Below are 19,074 nucleotides of genomic sequence, written 5' to 3'. Positions count from 1 at the left end.
TAATTTTGGACGTCATAGTAAATTATGAAATTATGACTTTTTTGTCAAAATTTGGACGACATATTAAAGTATAACTTTTTTCAGTAATTTTGGACGTCATAGTAAAGTATGACTTTTTTGTCAAAATTTTGGACGTCATATGTCTTTGACACACGTCAGGCATGCTGTAATGAGTGTTAATAAGTTTCATGAACTCCATGTATCCACACACAAATCCCAAAGCCAAATAGGAATTTAATAAAGGTTCATCATCATAACATTGATATAAATACATCACTCTGAACAGAAATGACCAAATAAAAATACAAAATATACAAAAAACTTGAAAGCATTTTTTCCGCTGTGGCCCTGGCGCATCCGTGGCCTTGAAGCAGGAGAGTGTTTCCTGTGTAATTCTACAAAAAGCCAGTGTCAAAATATCCAAGCAGGCAGCCATTCCCAAGTAAACGCCACTGGGATCTGTGCCCATCAGAGTGATGGGGGACAAAGGACACACGAGATGGACAGTGACATTAGCACTGAATGTTCCTCCATTATTTACTTGGTCTGCTGGTTTCTGTTTTATCCTAAAATCCATCGATCAGAGTGGGAGGAGTTCAGCTGCACTGACTCGCTGCTCTCTCCATCCTCGTGCTGAAAGATAGAAATACATCATCTAGTAAACTGCTATACGACAGAAGTATAATTATATACACACAGCTTTAAATAAAGCTGACACTGACTTTGTTAGCGATGGCTCGGAGTTTCCCCAGCAGTGTCGGTTTCTGGGCGTAGACCACGTCGTCATCAGGCTCCTCCCCCTCAGCAAGACCACAGCTGTCTGCAGCCGGCAGCTCACACTCCTTGTTGGCTGACATCACCAGACGAGAGTACTTGTACTCCAGCCTGTGCACAAACCACAAGAGAGCAAAATATGGTCAAAAAGTCATACTTTCATATGTCGCCCAAATTCTGACAAAAAAGTCATACGTCATAGTTTAGTATGTTGTCCAAACGTGTCTCACCTCTTGTTTTTCTTCCAGAAATAACACGTGAGCGACACGAGCAGCGCCGCCACAAAGGCTCCGCCTCCGATGCCGACCTTCAGCCACAGGGCCACGGCCTCGCAGGGGGCGGAGCTTCTGGGAGGCAAAGACACGCCCTTGGTGCACAGCTTTGGCTCGTTCCACACGTACAGGGTTTCCTGAGGACAGAAGAGAGAAGACGTCGTCTTCAGTGTGAACACTGATGTGTGTGTGTTTGTGTGTGTGTGTGTGTTACCTGCACTCCTCTCTTACACGCTCCCTCTATCTGGTGATAATCGTCCTTGGTGCAGCGTGGACAGGCGGTGGCGCTCTCCCACAGGAAGTGGAACGTACATCCATCACATGTTCCTGCAGGACAGATGCTACACACACATATTTACACTTTAGTTAGTTAGACTGTTAGTTAGTTAGTTAACCAGTTGAGGACACACACACAGAGTTGTCTCTTACGTGGGCACAGAGACGTCTCCTCGCTCAGATTTCTCTGGGTCACAGCGAAGAGTGATGACTGAACTACGACCCTGGTCACATGACGCTGTCGCCTGCGACGACCTGAAGGTGAAACACTGTTATATGACGTCATGACAAGAACAATAACAGTAACAAACATGTAAACACGTGTGTGTGTGTGTGTGTGCGCACCTGTAGAAGAAGTTGATGTCAGGGACGTCCCTGGAGTTTTCTGGGAAAAGGTCGGGTTTGGCGTTCATGCCGTCCAGAACCGTCTCTGCCGTCGCTCCTGGAAAAAGAAATAAATAAAGAGAGACACGCGTGTTAAATGCAACACGGCTCACATTAAAGGGACAGTTCTGGGTTTGTTGTTATGAAGCACAGACTCAGTGAAAACATGACTCGCCGGCAGGAGGCAGCAGAGGGGGATAAAAAAACAAGTTTAGACACTTGGATGAACGTACCGATGAAAGTGTCGGCGAGGCTGATGGACTGCGAGGAGATGGCTCCCCTGAAGCCGCGTCCGTCGGCCGGGATGATGGTGGACTGACAGATGAAGCTGTCCACCGCGCTGACCAACTGCGCCGCGTCGCTCTGCTCGTCTTTGCTGGACATGTCGGTGACGTTGTCGGTGCAGATCGCCGCTCGCCTCCCCTGCGGCGGAAGCGGACGTTGCTATGGTTACACATTATATTCTAATACACCCTGTGGCTGTTTATCACACTGAGATTGTCATTGGCAGCGTGGGATTAAATCTGATTTGTTTGACCTTCAAAGATGCGCAAGCTATGAAAAATGTCAGTTTGTGTTGAATTAATATCACATGACAGACACACACACTGACGTTTTTACATTTACACAGTAGATTAATAATATTTTTCATTTTTGGTTTTATTGTTAATTAATATTTTTGTCAAATATAGTTATTTATCTAATTCTGACTTTTTTGTCCCTCAGAATTCATGCTGTTTTATTTTTACACGTTTTTTTCTTATGTGGCACTAATACTCTTCCCTAAGAAAGCCATATCTTTACTAGTTTAACTAATTCATTAGTAATTTACCAATCATTTCCAGCTGTTGCTTTTTTTGGGTCACAATCTCCGTGAAATTTCATGAAATTCAAACATCCAAACCATTTTCTTCGGCTCTTTTTACACATTTTACAATATTCAACTCTTTTATTCTGAAATTTCCTTCCACTGAAAATGAACGGAACCCTCAAGGACGTAGAGTAAATGACATGTTCATAAATAAAACAGTGAAACAGGAGTGAAATCAAGACAAAAAGACAACGCTACAGTTGGGAATGCTGACTCGGCATTCCCAAATTCACACGTTAAAACACGTTTAAACGGGACCATAAACTACGACTAAGACACGAGTCTCACCTCGTGTCCACAGAGGCTGATGTTGAACAGGTGAAGGTATTTTGTGCCTTTAGACGTGAAACTGGGGCCGATGGTCAGCGACACCACGGCGCTCAGAGCGCTGAGGTCAAAGGTCAGAGTGCGGTTGTTCTCCGTGTGGGAGAAGAGGCAGTCGCTGTAGCAACGAGAGTGTTCCTGAAATACACACAGATACACAACTTAAATCATGACTGAGGTGAAAATGCTGTCAAGTGCCACAAGGGGGCGCAAGTCTGCGTCTTTCGCCATAATCTTATTTCAAATTAATTCGAATTTTAACATTTTGTTTTGGTAATAAAAGTAATAGCAATTTATGTAACATTAGTAACATGTTTTATTAATTTTGTTTTGTAATTTAGCAAATATTCAAAAAAAATCCTGTATTTATGTAAATGACATACCACACCTGCAATCCAATAATGTCTAAAATCTTAATTATTATTTTTATTTACTTTTAATTAAAAGTTTTTTATTATAAAGTCATTTTAATTATTTCAAAATAACCTTATATTAAATTTAAGAAATAGTTTTTAAAACAAATTTCATGTCGTTATTCAATAAAAGTCAATTCAACGTCCTGCAGTGTTTAAAAACATATCTCCAAATCTCTGGGTTATTTTTAGAGCGAATCCACACGGCGTGTCCTCACCTTGGTGCTGACGCTCGCGGGTCCACACGCGACACACGCGTCCTCCCCGTACGTGTGGCGTCCCGTCAGGTGCGTGTTGCGCGGACACTCCTGGCACCGGTTGGTGTCTCTGTCGATGTAGAAGCCCGGCGGGCAGGGCACGCATGACGAGCTGGGACGCCGCGAGTTCTCGGGCACCAGGGCGCAGGCGCGGCACGCCGACGCCACGCCGTCCACCACGTTGGTCACGCTGATGGAGTAGAGCTTCACCACGTCACTGACGTGGCGTCGCAACTGCGCACAAACACGGACACGTTGATTATTTTAAAGATAACAAACCCAAATTTGAACAGATAACTTCCAAAAGACGACCGGTAAATGAATCATAAACTCATAAATGTGAGCTTAAAGTTTTGGGAAAGTTGGGAAATTTTTTGGGAGGGACCGCAAAAAAATCTCCGGTGAGCCACCTGTGGGTCCCGACCCAGACTTTTGGCAGCCACTAATTTGTAACACAACTTTCACAGTCAGCACTTTTAGCAGCAGTGACTGAAAAGGAACCTGAATAATTAATTTAGTATTTTAAGGTTATAAAAGAGTGGAAAGTAAGGCGGAATAAAATCAATGAAATAAAGTTTGAGAAAAAAATACAAAAATTTGACTCAACTATTTCCAATTTTAAGCCTCAAATTTGCAAATGACACCAGCACATTTTTATTAAACCTGTTTTTAAAAAGTTAAAATGCAAAATTTGACCTTATCATTCGGGTTTACGTATATCTTAGAGTGAGTTGTTTCTCATGTATTTTATTTTTTAAATATTCTCTCTTATTGTTGGGTTCGGGTTAAAAGGTTAAAAACAACAACAAATAAATACATAAATAAATAAATAAAAACGGTAAAAGCTCACGTCTGCTGCGCGGTTCGTCCTCTGAAAGGCCCACGTGTACGTGACCGAGGCGTTCCTCGTCATGCTGTGCGAGTACGACTGTTTCTGTTGGCCGCCCTGCCACGACTCCACCACCGTCGTGCTCTTCCTGTTCACGTCCTGCAGGGGGCGGCGTCACCACAACAACAACAACAACAAACACACACTGTGAATTACCGGGTTGAGATTATGTGTGAGATTAGCGGTGAAAAACACGCACACGCACCATCATGAAGTAGAGCTCGCAGTCGGCCGAGCAGATCGTCTCGAACACGAAGGTGATGCGACCGAACTCGCCGCCCGTCATTCCTGAGAGAGAGGCGGGGACTCTGACAACACACACACACATTAGTGCTGGGCAGTGTATGGATATGAATGAATGAATGAATGAATGAATAAATGAGGAGACTCACTTAAAGCCGGGCACGCGAAGACTGAGGATGAGATAGTCGTTGTCTGAACTTCCTGCTCCGCTGCGAACGTGATCACCTGCTACTTCCCAACCTGAGCGGAACACAACAACGCGTTAAAGCTGAGCTACGCGAGTTTTACTGCACAACAAATAAACACGTGTTTAAACTGATGAAGATCAGGTTTCAGGGTCTAAAGCAGGGTTTCTAAATCCGGGTCCTGGACTTTAGAAGATTCACTTCCTGACTTCCTCACTGTCTGCTACCTTTAGCAGTTAGCTTCAACTAACTAATGACTAATAAGAAAACATTCTAACTAGAGTGATTTAATATCTAACTAACAAATATTTTATTTACACCAAATCACTTCTTTATTACTAGTTAGTGGTGGCAAGGTTAAGACAGTTAGTTAGTTCAGTCAGTAGTTAGCTGTTGAGGTCTTACCGTTCATTTCGTCACATTTGGAGTTTCCCACGTTGAAACAGGACGTCTTCATGTTCGCAGGAAGAACGTTCCACCATTTATACTCGTAACCTAAGACGGGCTCTGTCCCTGCAGGACACTGGACACACACTGAGACACACACACACACACACACACACACATTAATGACTTCATTATCAGTGGAAATCACATGTGTGGACAGTCAGCTCAGGGTGTTTACCGTATGTCCCGTCAGAGTGTGTCCCCGGTGGACAGGGCAGACAGGTGGAGTCGTTGCTGTTGTAGTAACCAGGGTTACAGGGAGGACAGTCTTCTCTCTGTCCCGTCACAGGAAGCTCCACGGCTCCCGTCACGTTCTCCACGCAGATCTTTGGCTCCACCCACCGGAACAACACCTGCGTCTATAAAAAAACACAGAGGAAGAATTCAACAAAACCAATGAAGAATAAAAGGCACAGTACGTACATTTTCAAGGTCATGGATGTCTGCGTGTGTGTGTGTGTAGTCGCTGACCTTCCCTTCACTGTCACAGGCCGTGTGAATCTGGAAATAATCCGTCTCTGAACACGGCGGCCTCACTTTACATTCCGCCCAACCTTCACCTGAGACACCGCACAAACAAACAACTCTAATAAATCACTTTATTTACATTTCATTTACACTGTAAAACTAGAATCTGTGTAATTATTGACATAAATGACGACACATACGTGAATAGTAGTGCTGAGGACACGGCGTGCAGGAGGAAGCTCCTTTAACAGAGTAAGTGTTGCTGGGACACGGCTGACAGGAGGAGGAGCCGGGGGCGGAGCTAAACCAGCCGGGTCGACACGGAAAACACTCCGACGTGTAGGCGACACCTGTGGTGTGTGGTTTCATGACGAGAAGAATGAAGAAATAAGACGACAAACAAACAGCGCCATGAAAGCAAAGACATTCAGCAGCGAAAAAGAAGGAAAAAAGGATTTAACTTTTACTGTGACGTGAAAATAAATCCTGCAAATGTCAAAACTGTCTCATTAAAGGTTTTTTACCCTCGATCTGGATGTTTTTCAGCAGCACAGGTTTCACCATCTTCCCTCCCACCAGGATTCCAGTGGTTCTCCAGTAGAGGATGTTTGTACCTGACTTCAGACTCACCTGAAACACACACACACACACACACAGTGAGACATGTAAACACAAACACAAACACAAAGACAGAAAGGACGTCACGTCCTCACCGTGTGTGTGTCCCACTCTCCGTTGCTGGTGATTTTTATCCACTTCTGGTCGTCGGTCTGAGCCATTTCCTGACACTGTTCGTTCTGGACCTGAACACGTTAACACAGCCGTCAAGCACGGGAAAGAAAAACAACAACAACAACAAACAACAACAAACAACTGCTGCTTTTACTTAAACCACAGTGACAACTCTGAACTGTAGGGGGCAGCATTACACCTCTTAAGGCCCAGGCTTGTGTTTCGACTGAGAACAGACCCTTTACTTGGTGGTTACTTGAACACAATGGAAAACGACATTGAACGCAACACAAAGAACAACAACACAATGGACAACGACATTGAATGCAACACAAAGAACAACAACACAATGGACAACGACATTGTATGCGACACAACGGACAACAGCGTTGAACGCAACACAAAGGACAACAACACAATGTGCAATGACATTGAACGCAACACAACGGACAACAGCATTGAACACAACGCAACTTACAACAACACACAAAGGACAATGACATTGAACGCAACACAACGGACAGCGTCATTGAACACAGCGCAACTTACAACAGCCAACGACATTGAACGCAACGGAGTACAACACAACAGACAATGACATTGAACGCAACGCAACAGACAACAACACAATGCACAACATATTGAATGCAACACAATGGACAATGACATTGAATGCAACACAACGGACAGCGGCATTAAACACAACGCAACTTACAACAACACAAAGGACGGCGACGACATTGAACACAACACAACACAACGGACAACAACTGCTCAGTTTGTGACCGTTTGTCTCAACAAAGCTTGACGTCTTTGTATAAGAATAGACTGCGGGCATGAAGAAACACCGGTCGCAAGGGAGTGACACATTTCTGTCACCCAATTAACTGACTGTACCATTTCACTCTGGTAGCCCAAGGGAAGGCAACTGAAAATGGTTGAGGCCAGTTATTTTGGTGCTATTCCTAAAGGAAGTGCAAAAAAATAAAAATCGAAAAAGCACCAAACACGGCATAAGAGTGTCCAATTAAAACTAACCAGCCCCAACTGTTCCATTTTTGGTACCTTGTGATACCAGAGTGAATTGGTACGGTCTACTTCCAGGAGGAGCTAGATCAGTCATCACACTACGTATCCACAAACTGCTTGGTAAAAGACCAAATCTGTTTTTGTCTTCCATTTTTAAAATGGAGTATATAATATACGACATATATGAAGTGTGTACTTACATAGAACTCAAAGAAGATGTTGTTGTCAGGATACTGGTAGGTGAAGGAGACCGAGCCCTGTTTCTCCAGGTGAACGGCGTAAACCAGAGACACCGTGCACTCGTCGCGGTTCGACTCCAGATAAACGCCCTGCGGCGTCCACGACGAGCTGCGGCAACCCCAGAGCAAATGTTAACACTGATCATTCATCCATTCACACTCTTGTCTCTTTGTGTGTGTGTGTGTGTCACCTGTTACACGTCTGAACCTCCTCTCCGTTTGGTCCAGCGTCGAAGAAGCTGGCCAGGCTGGTGAATCCGGCCGGGACGGCGTCCCACTGGTCAAAGCGGAGGCCGCTGCCCAGTGAGTAGGAGCCGGCGGCACAGGACGTGCACTGCTGAGAGGACATTTCTAAAAACTTCCCCGCTGGACACGAGAAAGCTGTGAGAGGAACAAGAGAAGAGGCTTGAAGGCCGAGCCATGTGTGTTTTTCTATAGAAATCTTTGAAAATCTGTGCATTTTATTTTATCTTTTTATTCTATCATAGGTTTGCTCACTTTAGCTCAGCTTAGCTTACATTATCTTAGCTTGACTTGCTTTACCTAAGCTGGCCCTGCCTTGCTGTAGCTTATCTTACCATACGCTACCTTAGCTTAGTTTACATTTGCTTAGCTTACTTTACCTTAGCTTAGTTTACATTTGCTTAGCTTACTTAGTTTACTTTAGCGTACCTTACTCTTTCTTATATCTTATCTTATCTTGTGTTACCCTGGCTTGTCTTAGCTTAGCTTACCTCTATCCTAACTAAGCTCACCTCACCCTATCTTAACTTAGCTCACTTTTATCTTAGATCAGTTTACATTAGCTCAGCTTACTTTATCTTACCAGATAATATTTTAAGACTTTTAATTGTAAGTCTTAATTTGAAAAGCATCAGTCGCCCATTAGCTGCACTTTTTTTTGCTTCGTTTTTTTTCTTTGTCTAATGTGCTCTGGTAAAGATTCGGTAGCGGGCAAAAAGATATGGGAGGTGTCCTCGAGACAGACTAGTTGACTAGTTAGTTTTATTTTTTATCTGCTCACTTCCTTCTTCGTAACAGAGCCAACGTGAATCCCTGTGTAGAGGTCAGGAGTTGAATCATTCTAATTCACATAGTGAGCAATAGCTGCTGATGCACAGTAGGTGCGGAACATAATCCCTGTCTGATGAATGAACTGAGGTCAGTGTGTGGGATCATGAAATCATCTGACATAATAATAACAATAGATCTACTGAAATTATATCTCCTTCATTGTCATTTATTATGCTAGCAGCATCTGCAGTGGGTTTAACACAATGCTTACCTTGCCTGATGATAGCTTAGCTTACCATACCTTATCTTAGCTTTGCTTACCTTACCCTTTTTTAAATCTGATCTAATCTTATTTTATTGCCTTACCTTAGCTTGCTTTAGGGTACCTTATCTTACCCTAATTTAGCTTACCTTACCTTAGCTGACCTTACCTTATGTTAGCTTAGGTTGCCATGCCTTATCATAGCTGAACTTACCATACCTTGTTTTAGCTTAGCTTACCATACATTATCTTAACTTAGCTTTGATTACCTTACCCTATTTTAAATCTTATCTCGTCTTATCTTTTTTTTGCCTTAGCTTAGCTTGGCTTAGGCTATCTTATTTTACCCCAATTTAGCTTACCTTACCGTACCATAGCTGACCTTGTTAGCTTAGCTTACTTACATTATCTGATCTTAACTTTCTTAACCTTACCGTGTCTTAGTGTACTTTAAATAAACTTAATTTAACTTATCTTATCTTAACTTATGTTTGGCCAGTATACTGTTTTTTTTTTATATAAAATAACAAACGCCAAAATGCTTTTCAAATCAGCATTTTGTGTCTGTACAATCATATATTATGAATAAAAATAATACAGCATAAACCTAATAGTGCACCTGGGAGTATTTACACAGTGTGAATGATTAAAAATGGAAAATAAAATCTGCTCATGGATGAACTGGCTGACCTATAGTGATATTGACATGTAAATGAAATGTATATATACACACATGTACACACACAGGGTCAGTGAGGTCACTCACAGCAGTCTGTTCCTCTGGTTGGAGGCGGCAGACCTGAGCAGGATCCCGGACTGTGAGGGATGGTGACTCTCCATCGTGATCCTGTGCCGTCGCACTCAGTGTACTGGTAATAATAATCTGTCTGCAGAGAACACACACAAGACCGCAACACTGGGATTAATACAAACCGCATTTGTTTAACAAGAGCTCTCAATTCTGCATTTAATTAGTTAATATAAACTCTGTTTACAGTGTTGATTAAAAAAAATATAGTCTCCACAAATATGAGATGTCTCCGGTCAAACCAGTTCCACCAGTGACACACGACACTGGACAAAAGCCAGAAAGAGTGGTGGCTGACCCTGGTCGCCATGGCAACCGGCCGCTGGCACACTAATGGCTCCATTAAGAGCGCAAACAGCCGGGTCGGTCGTCTGCACACTGACCACATTTAAAAAAAAGAAAACAGCTGCTTATTCTCATCATGTCAGCAGAGTGGACTTTGATTATGATGATAATTCACTTTAAACGACGATAACACGAGGGAAAGAAGAGCAACAGATGGCGACTTCAGGCAGAATTATCTTTTCATAGCTGTCACTTTCCATGTAGCTTCAAATCCTAATTTACTTAAGTTTGTCACATTATAGATGAACTGAATATACGATACAAATACAAATATATGATCAATTATATGATAAACATTGCATTCTTTTCATTTATGTTTAATTTCTCACATAAAACTGCATTTTTTAACTTCATTAGTCCAGTTTGTCTTGATTTTTTTGTCTCGTCACAGCAGCATTTTTGGATTAAAATCCACCTACATGAGGCTTTGAGGGTCACAGTGGGAGCTGCAGATAATCCCAGTTGACATGAGGCGAGAGGCGGGGGTTTTGTTCTGCAACGGGTCATAAAAATAGATAAATATTGAACAAACCCTCGTCCAGCTCGTCCTCACGGGACGACACGGACAATGGGATGCTCATAAAACTTTTCTTTTCACGTGTAAAAGAATGAGATGTGACATAAATGTGAGCAGTGGAAGCATTTTCAGATTTTCTTCCACCTTCACACACACACAAAAATAAAACTATCTCAGGTATCAGCAGTAAATCCCACCTCCCGTCTCCTGACTCAAAGGTTTGCTTGTCATGCCGCTGAATGTCATCCCGTCTCCCCCCTCTCTCTCTGCTTTTCACGCCAGTCTCCATGGCGACCGGCGTGAGTCGCCCAGGAGACCGGCGGTTTAAACAAATGAGTCCATGTCAATACATTAGCACCAGATCTGGTCTCTGAGCAGGTGAGTCTGCTGTTAGGCCACATGTTAATGAGTTCATTTCACAGGAACAATAACATGAAAATGTGAAAATGAAAAAATGTCCCGTGTGGTTCGTGCTTTTATTGTGGAACTTTCACATTGAACGTCTTCTTCTCTACTTTTATTTTGGTCAGATTTATTAGGAATTTTCCAATTGTAATTGGAAATAGTCGGAATGTCAAAGTTGAAGGAGCGTTCCTTTAACTTCCCAGAAAACACCCTCAAGTTGTGGATTTCCGATTCAGAAAGTCGACAGTCTGCTACTTTTACTGTTAATTGTAGTAAGTCTCGTTGTTTTCCATTACTATAGCTCCTCCTCCTCAGCGTGGGCGGAGTCATTGTAGCGCGTGGCTGCGTGAAACTGCCGTGACGTGGTTTTAAACGCGAGACAAACACACAAACTAGTGACTTGTAAAGCAGTTCTTTTGGGTGTAACTGAATCGTTTAAAAAGATTTGTTCACAGAATCGTTCGCTGAACGTGGTCGCGGTTCGGCTCGCAAACGTTTCTTGGCTAACCCCGAGGAACATTCATATACGCTTGTTTTTTTTTTTTGTCTTACATTTCGCGACTCAACTCAGAGGTGACGTCGCTCACATTTCCGACCTCCAACATAAACAGAAAACACTATTATGTGAAGTATCAGACTATTATCTGTTGGGAAAACTGAAAATTGCTGTCAGTGGATCTTGATGGGAAAACGAGGAACAACATCCGTTGTTCAAATGTTCCTACTTTACACAATTTAAAAAATAAAAAAGGGAGAGTAACAAATGGGAGATTACATGATTGTGCGTTTTTGTGTGTGTATAATTGTACTGAGATTATCTTGTAAGTATTTTTATTATTTTTCCCGAATTCTCAACTAGAACATGGTCAACTCGAAGGTCGTACACATAGCATTAGTCATTAAAAATAAATGAAACAGTGCTGTGTTCACACCGAACACAGCATAACATTTTGTTCCGACTTCTCAAATGGAACACAATGAACTCAGAGGTGTCGTCACTCTCAGTTCCAACTTCCGATGTAATTGGAACGCATAGAAACGGGAGATGAACTGTTAGTTGTAGTTATTTAAAAAACAATCTAAAATGAGTTCAGTGTTTTAAAATTTGCTTTTGCTTTACAGTCACTTAAAAACCCTGACATCACAGCCTGGTGGCGCTCTCTCTCTCTCTCTCCTCCACCTCCTCACATATCAGCGGGTAATCCTGTCAGTCGTGGCCGACAGCGGGTGCAGTCAGAGCGGGGATGAAGGCCAGCAGACAGCGTCATCTCGTTATGGAGCGTATTTACTGTCGTGTTTAATCGGATCAGACGCGTTCACTGCAGCATCACGTGTGTGTGTGTGTGTGTGTGTGTGTGTGCGTTGAGCCAATATGAAGCGGATTTAATTTATTTATCTTTGCATCATAAGGAGCCATATTTGTGTCTAATGTGGTTTTGTTTACACCCGCATGGACATTTTAATTAATCGATTTCCCCCACTTTTATTTAACAATTTCAACAATAAAGACAAAAAAAAAATAGAGCCACAAAACCTCCCCCTGGTTTAATGTGAGAAATGATCACAGTTGTGTTTTAATGATCAGGATATTATGGGATTATTATCTCACCTCAGCGCACGGCCGCAGGTCTCCGTCCGCGGACACCGGTGATGTCAGCGCGGTGATGGTGATGATGAGGAGGAGGAGAAGGCAGCGGAGGGAGCAGGAGGTCCAGGCCCGGAGCCGCATCCTCAGCTCGGATCAGAAACTCGCGTGGGTCCGCGGCTGCTGTGGAGACACGAACATCAAAAGACACCGACAGTGTTGAGCTCGTGTCATTGAATGCATCTGCTGCTTCTGCTACTACACCGTCAATTTACACTATCAACAACACACTTCCGGTTTCAAAATAAAACCACTTTTGTTTACAGATCGAAAAAAACAACAACTAAATACTCAGTAGGGGCAGGCGACATAAGCTTAAAATAATATCATGATATTGCAATAAAACATAAGTAGTAGTAAAATATGATGGATTGGTTCACGGAATTTCAAAATAAAAGTATATAATATGATATATGTTGGTTTGGTGAATGTTGTCTATAACATGCTGTTGCCCTAATGACCGGCAGGTGGCAGGAGCAGGATAAACACATCCCTCGTGAAGAAGAATCAAACCCGGAAATGCAGAATCAAAACAGATAAAATTTGACAGCTCGGCGAATCTTTCTGCTAAAATGCAATGGGACATGGAGGCGACGCTGTCAGAAACGAACTACGTCGTTTGTTCAACATCGCCGGAGACCGGAGCGAAGTTTCGTCGGACTGTCGCGGGATGTTAACGCGAGGAAAAAGTCTAGTTTGTCCCGCATCTGCCACCGCTCTCTCACCGGTTAGCTTCCCCGGCTAACGACGGTTGCTCATGTCCATATATAGAGCGAACGCGGAGCCTCATCACCGTGAGATGTAAACAAACAGATATGTTCTTAAATCGTCAAAAAAATTACTTAACATATTTAAATACAATCGCGACTTTTGTGATAACTGTCACATGTTCTTTGCCAGTTAAAATAACTTAAGTATGTTTGAAGCAGTTCTTTTTTTTTGGTAAATTCTAATATTTGCGTTAATATAGGGATACAGCGAACGGTTATTTTGATTACTTGATTAATGAATCTGGTATGTTTGTCCCAAACCATAAAATTATTGTCGATTAGTAATTGATTAATAATCTCCCAATTGTTGCAGCCCTACATACTAAAGAGTAGTCAATATTTCAATGCTTTTTCGGGGCAATGCTACATTATTATTAAGACTATTAAGTTAAAGTAAAATTTAGCTTCTATGTCAAACATTAGAGACATTGGTGTCAGGAGGAAAAAGGAGTCAGACAGAAATAATACTTAAATACTTGAAGAGAAGAAGAAGAAGAAGTAGAAGGAGCAAAAGACAGGGAAAAAGAAGGGATTAATGAAACACGACAGATGCAAACATAAGCTCCAGGATGTCGTCTGACCAGGTCATCGCCATTGTCATGAACGACAAAACCTACGAGGTGAATAAGAAGAAGCTCATAGAGAAGAGCGACTACTTCCGTGCGCTGTACAGCTCTGGCATGAGGGAGTCCACGGAGAACTCGGTGCAGCTGCAGGGACTCAGCGTCCCCGGCCTGGAGCTGGTCCTGGAGTTCATCAACACGTCCAAGGTCCAGGTCGTCAACGAGACTCTGGAGGACCTGATTGAGACCGCCTCCTTCCTGCAGGTCACCTCCATCCTCAAGCTGCTGAGCTCCGAGATCCGGCTGGACAACTGCGTGGAGCTGTACAGCCTCTCCGAGGTCTACGGCACTCACGATCTCCGCACCGCGTGCCTCAAGTACATGAGCTGCTACTATCATCCCATGCTGAGGCGGCCCGAGTTCAGCAGCCTCCCCTCTGCTGTCCGAGACCAGCTCAGGGAGATGCGTATGAAGGGCACGGCCACCCTGGTGGCCATCGGGGACTTCACCTGTCTGTCCATGGACGTGCCCGATCAGGACGAGCCCTGGTCCATGCTGAGGTACGGCGAGGTGGAGCAGCGGTGGAAACCGCTCGCAAACAACCTGCCGCCGGACATGATCAACGTCAGAGGGTACGGCTCGGCCGTCCTCGACAACTACCTGTTCATCGTGGGCGGTTACAGGATGACGAGTCAGGAGATCTCCGCCGTGCACTGCTACAACCCCAGTCGCAACGAGTGGAACCAGGTGGCGCCGCTCAACCAGAAGCGGTAAATCCATACGGGGGTCAAAGAAACGCATCTTTTCTGAGTCTGAGCGTGTGATGTCAACATGTGTCTTTCTCTTCAGGTCCAACTTCAAGCTGCTGGCAGTGCAAGGGAAGCTGTACGCTGTCGGGGGTCAGTCTCTGGGCACCGTGGAGTGTTACAGCCCGGAGCAGGACTGGTGGACCTGCGTGTCCTCGATGCCTGATCCACTGGCTGAGTTCTCTGCCTGTGAATGCCAGGGAGTGATCTACGTCATGGGTGGATACACTGCAAGAGGTTCGTCGGGATTATTTAAGTCACAATGGACTGAAAAAAATGATATTTTTTTTATTATTTTAGCCACTCAATGAAAGTTCTGTTCATGAAATATACACCTGCTTAAGTCTGTGATATCTTAAAGGAAAGGTTTACCGCTTTCTCTTACCTTTGCCATGGTGAAATTGAAGTATTTCCCTAACTTGTTAACACCAAAGTCCATAGAAAAATTCAGCGTTTTTTAGCTCACAGTGACACAGGAGCTGCTGGTCTACTGCTGCCTCGTTTGGTAAGATTGTGTCACTGCGGTCAATCCAAATGAAGGAATTCAATCGCCAAAGTCACCAAATAACACATTTTAACTTACTGGTGGAGGCAGCAGTGGGTCAGCAACTCCTGTGTGCCGTGATCAATGTTTTTCTTTATGGGCTTTGGTGTCGGGGATTGAGCTTTGAGGTTTTCAAAGCGACACAAACTTCTAGTCAGAAAAAACTGTCTATCAGTGAGTTAGAGTAGTAAACATATTCAAAAGATAACAAAGACTTAAGCTGAACCTTTGGTTAAGTGGCTTAAATCAGCGTATGTGTTTCAGGCCGACTCATTTGAAAGTCGAATGAGTTTTTGTGGTTTTCTACTCATTTAAACTCAAAGCGCTTAACTGAAATTGTGAAAATAGCCCTTTGTTTCTTCTTCATCTTCTGTCCAACAGACAGGAACACAAACGTTCTCCGCTACTGTCCCACCTCGGACACCTGGTCGGTTTTCCGCTCGTGCTCCGCGCACATCCGGAAGCAGCAGATGCTCTCGGTGGAGGACACCATCTACCTGGTGGGCGGCTACACGCACGAGCTGGAGACGGGACACAGGCAGCGGCGTCCCAGCCAGACGGAGGACGTGCTGACGGTGCAGTCGTACAACGTCACCACGGGCGAGTGGATCCAGCTGAAGGAGAACACGTCCAAGTCAGGCCTGAACCTGACGTGCACGCTGCACAACGACGGCATCTACATCATGAGCAGGGACGTGAGCCTGCCCACCAGCCTGGAGCACCGCGTCTTTCTCAAGTACAACATCTTCTCCGACGCCTGGGAGGCCTTCAGACGGTTCCCGGCCCTGGGACAGAACATGCTGCTGTGTTCGCTTTACCTCCCCAACACGCTATGATGGACACTTGACGACGGGAAAGACAGTAAAGTGGCTCAGAACTGCGTCTGGTTGCCAGGTTGAACACCTCGTGACCAATGTGCCTCAACAAAAGGAGAGAAACACAAAACACTACATTGTACAGACCTGCTGTTGATGCAAATGTAAGCTTCATTTTCAAGTATGAAAGCGATAAAGTGCAATGGTTTGTGCCTTTCGTGTGCTAGCGCATAAATCGCAGTATTATTCATCGGTTTCTCTGAAAATAATTACCAGGCAAAGTTTGGAATAACCCACACGTGGCTGCTCTGAAGGTGTTTACTGCATCCTTAAAGTGAAAGTTCAAGTTTCTAGAGCTGTGGATGTATGAGATACTGACACATACTGAACACTTAACATGGCTGCCAGCAAGGAATACCAGATTTTAGCCACTTAACAGAAGGTTAACGTAATAAAATATATGCCAGATTACGCCTGTTGTATCTTAAAACTGTTTTGTTCACTGTTAAAGGACCTTTTCCAACAGAAAACAACAACATTTGTGTTGCTTCCTGAACCAAACTCCATAGAGAAAATCAGTGATTTTAACACCATGGAACACAGGAGTTGTTCATCCACTGCTGCCTCCATTAGTAAGTTAATAAGTCATTTTGTGACTTCAGTGTTAAAAATCTTTTGTTCAAATAAATAAGTGACCCAAACTTAACTAAATGAGGCTGCAGCAGACCGGCAGCTCCTGTGTCGCTCTGAGCTAAAAACGATGATTTTCTCAATGGAGTTTGGTGTGGGAGTGTGAGCTGTTTAAAAGCGTCATATTTATCAGGAGGAATAAGCAACATCTTCTAAAGATGGTGTGGACTTCATGCTAAGTGTAGCTGCCTGTCTTATGCTGGTTCTTCAGGCACAGGGGGCGCTCACAACACTTCAAATAACCCAAACTCTCCTTTCAAATACTAGTTTTACCATCTGGGTGAAAGATATTCAGCACAGTGGACGCTAACAATGATTTAACCCAATTTAATGACTCACTCCCTGTTCAGGTTGAGTCATGTGTTCATTTTCATGCAGCAATCAGAAGAATAAGAGGTTTTTAATGAATGAACCTTCTGGGTTTTTCTAAGCACCTGGTGATCCATTTTTCCAGAGAACCACACATTTGCCACTGTGATACGAACACACGACGAGCACAAACGGTGGATTATCCTGCATAAGAGCATGTTTTAACAGCTACGGGCCTCGCGGCTCCTCAATGTTTACACCCGATGTACATTTTTAATCCATAATTCACGACAGACTTACAGAAATAATACCACGTTTCCCGTCTCTGAAGACAAACGGCTTTGGTTTTACACTGCCACACGTTTAATGGGGGAACATGAAATTTCTGTGAACTGTTCTTTGTTTTCCAAACACTCGCACACTTTATTTCCCAGAGATACGCCGCTACGAGCAAAGCTTAAAGGGCAATTCCATGAAAGTGACGACGCACACGTGCCTTCCGCAAAAAAAAAAACAACCTCAGTTAACAAAAAAAAAAGAAGAAAAAAAAAGCACAAAATGCAAGACTTGTTACATTGCCAGCAACTGACCAAAACTTTGACTTTTCTTTTTTTTCCGTTTTGATTTATCGGATTATTTTAGCTTCTCTCTGCTTTCATCTGTCGGACGGGTCGCAGGTCATGATGATGATGATGATGATAATAAAGATGATGATAATCAGGGAGGGGCTGTTGATTCTGTCCTGTTGTTATTATTTATTTATTTATCTACGTGCGGTTCATCGCAGGGATGGGACGATACCACCTTCTTGTGTCTGATACCGATAACGATATCACAAACTCGAGTATCGACCGATATCAGTCAGATTCATGTCAAAGACATAATTCTCCAGCTGTGTCACAATAATATTCTTGTAATAAACGGCAATTTCTGGATTGTGTCAGATTTTACATTTTTATCTACCCAATATACCGATACTGATTCCCATCCCTAGTTCATCATTAGATTTGACTTTTTTACCAAAATATCTGCTTTGTTGTGATTAGACCATGTGACCAAGAACTCTATGGATTATTCTGCTCCGTTACGTCTTTCTCACGAAAAACTCAACACTGGTTAAAGACAAAAATTTGAATTAAGGCGAAGAAGAAATGCTGCACAATCCAAAAGACAGGGAAAAAACACTGCAGGTACATGTACACCAGCAGGGGGCAGCACATACCTTCTTTGTTCATGAATAAAAACATGAAAACATTTTCCCCGCAGAGAAAAAAGTGTCCTCTCCTCTTCACCTTCACACTAACATTCTGTTTCACTGGAAAACAACATAAAACATTTCATACCTGAGCCATCACATGGACGTTACTCAGAGCTTCGGTTGTTGGCTGGATGAATGATGAATGATGAATGGATGAAACAGCTTTTTAATCCACAGCAGCTGCAACGATGGAGAGAATGAGAATCAATTGTTGCCATCGGTGATTCATCAGGATTGATCCTCTGTTCTCTGACACACACATATGTGTCCCCCACGAGGTCTAAATGTCCTCACAGGTTTTTAGTTGTCGTTTTTTTTGACCTCACAAAAATATAAATACACAAGTGCACACACACACACGCAATGAGATCGCAGACACCGATTACTGCCAAAGGGATCAGCATCACAAAGTGATAATAAGTCATAATAACACAGTAATAATGTCTATAATTAACAGGGAAATATGTGACATGTGTCTGTCAATAATACATAATTAGCAGTTAACTAATAAGTAATGATA

The 19,074-nt window shown here is 43.2% G+C and overlaps 2 protein-coding genes across 2 annotated transcripts in view; one reads left to right on the top strand and one right to left on the bottom strand.

Moving 5' to 3' along the window:
- Nucleotides 1-214: 214 nt before the first annotated feature.
- Nucleotides 215-19,074, bottom strand: part of LOC122766048 (endosome/lysosome-associated apoptosis and autophagy regulator family member 2-like) — a 39,068-nt gene continuing 20,208 nt past the window's right edge. Inside the window, exons 6-28 of the mRNA XM_044020642.1 lie at nt 18,640-18,734; nt 12,764-12,922; nt 9,846-9,966; nt 7,995-8,184; nt 7,765-7,912; nt 6,517-6,606; nt 6,328-6,433; nt 6,004-6,153; nt 5,807-5,895; nt 5,514-5,694; nt 5,294-5,422; nt 4,853-4,943; nt 4,666-4,768; nt 4,422-4,559; nt 3,533-3,805; nt 2,866-3,039; nt 1,940-2,129; nt 1,668-1,764; nt 1,476-1,577; nt 1,261-1,387; nt 1,005-1,183; nt 723-885; nt 215-633 (exon numbers count right to left, since the gene is read on the bottom strand). Coding sequence (XP_043876577.1) covers nt 562-633; nt 723-885; nt 1,005-1,183; nt 1,261-1,387; nt 1,476-1,577; nt 1,668-1,764; nt 1,940-2,129; nt 2,866-3,039; nt 3,533-3,805; nt 4,422-4,559; nt 4,666-4,768; nt 4,853-4,943; nt 5,294-5,422; nt 5,514-5,694; nt 5,807-5,895; nt 6,004-6,153; nt 6,328-6,433; nt 6,517-6,606; nt 7,765-7,912; nt 7,995-8,184; nt 9,846-9,966; nt 12,764-12,883 — 3,033 coding nt within the window. The 5' untranslated portion in view covers nt 12,884-12,922; nt 18,640-18,734 and the 3' untranslated portion in view covers nt 215-561. The remainder of the gene's footprint in view (nt 634-722; nt 886-1,004; nt 1,184-1,260; nt 1,388-1,475; nt 1,578-1,667; nt 1,765-1,939; nt 2,130-2,865; nt 3,040-3,532; nt 3,806-4,421; nt 4,560-4,665; nt 4,769-4,852; nt 4,944-5,293; nt 5,423-5,513; nt 5,695-5,806; nt 5,896-6,003; nt 6,154-6,327; nt 6,434-6,516; nt 6,607-7,764; nt 7,913-7,994; nt 8,185-9,845; nt 9,967-12,763; nt 12,923-18,639; nt 18,735-19,074) is intronic.
- klhl42 (kelch-like family, member 42) lies at nt 13,326-18,018 on the top strand. Its single transcript, XM_044020657.1, has 3 exons — nt 13,326-14,902; nt 14,982-15,175; nt 15,864-18,018. The coding sequence occupies exons 1-3, from the start codon at nt 14,139-14,141 to the stop codon at nt 16,316-16,318; spliced, it is 1,413 nt and encodes a 470-aa protein (XP_043876592.1). The 5' UTR covers nt 13,326-14,138; the 3' UTR covers nt 16,319-18,018.

Source organism: Solea senegalensis, linkage group LG3, assembly GCF_019176455.1.
Source record: "Solea senegalensis isolate Sse05_10M linkage group LG3, IFAPA_SoseM_1, whole genome shotgun sequence".
NCBI lineage: Eukaryota > Metazoa > Chordata > Actinopteri > Pleuronectiformes > Soleidae > Solea > Solea senegalensis.
This window is presented reverse-complemented; position numbering and strand designations above follow the sequence as displayed.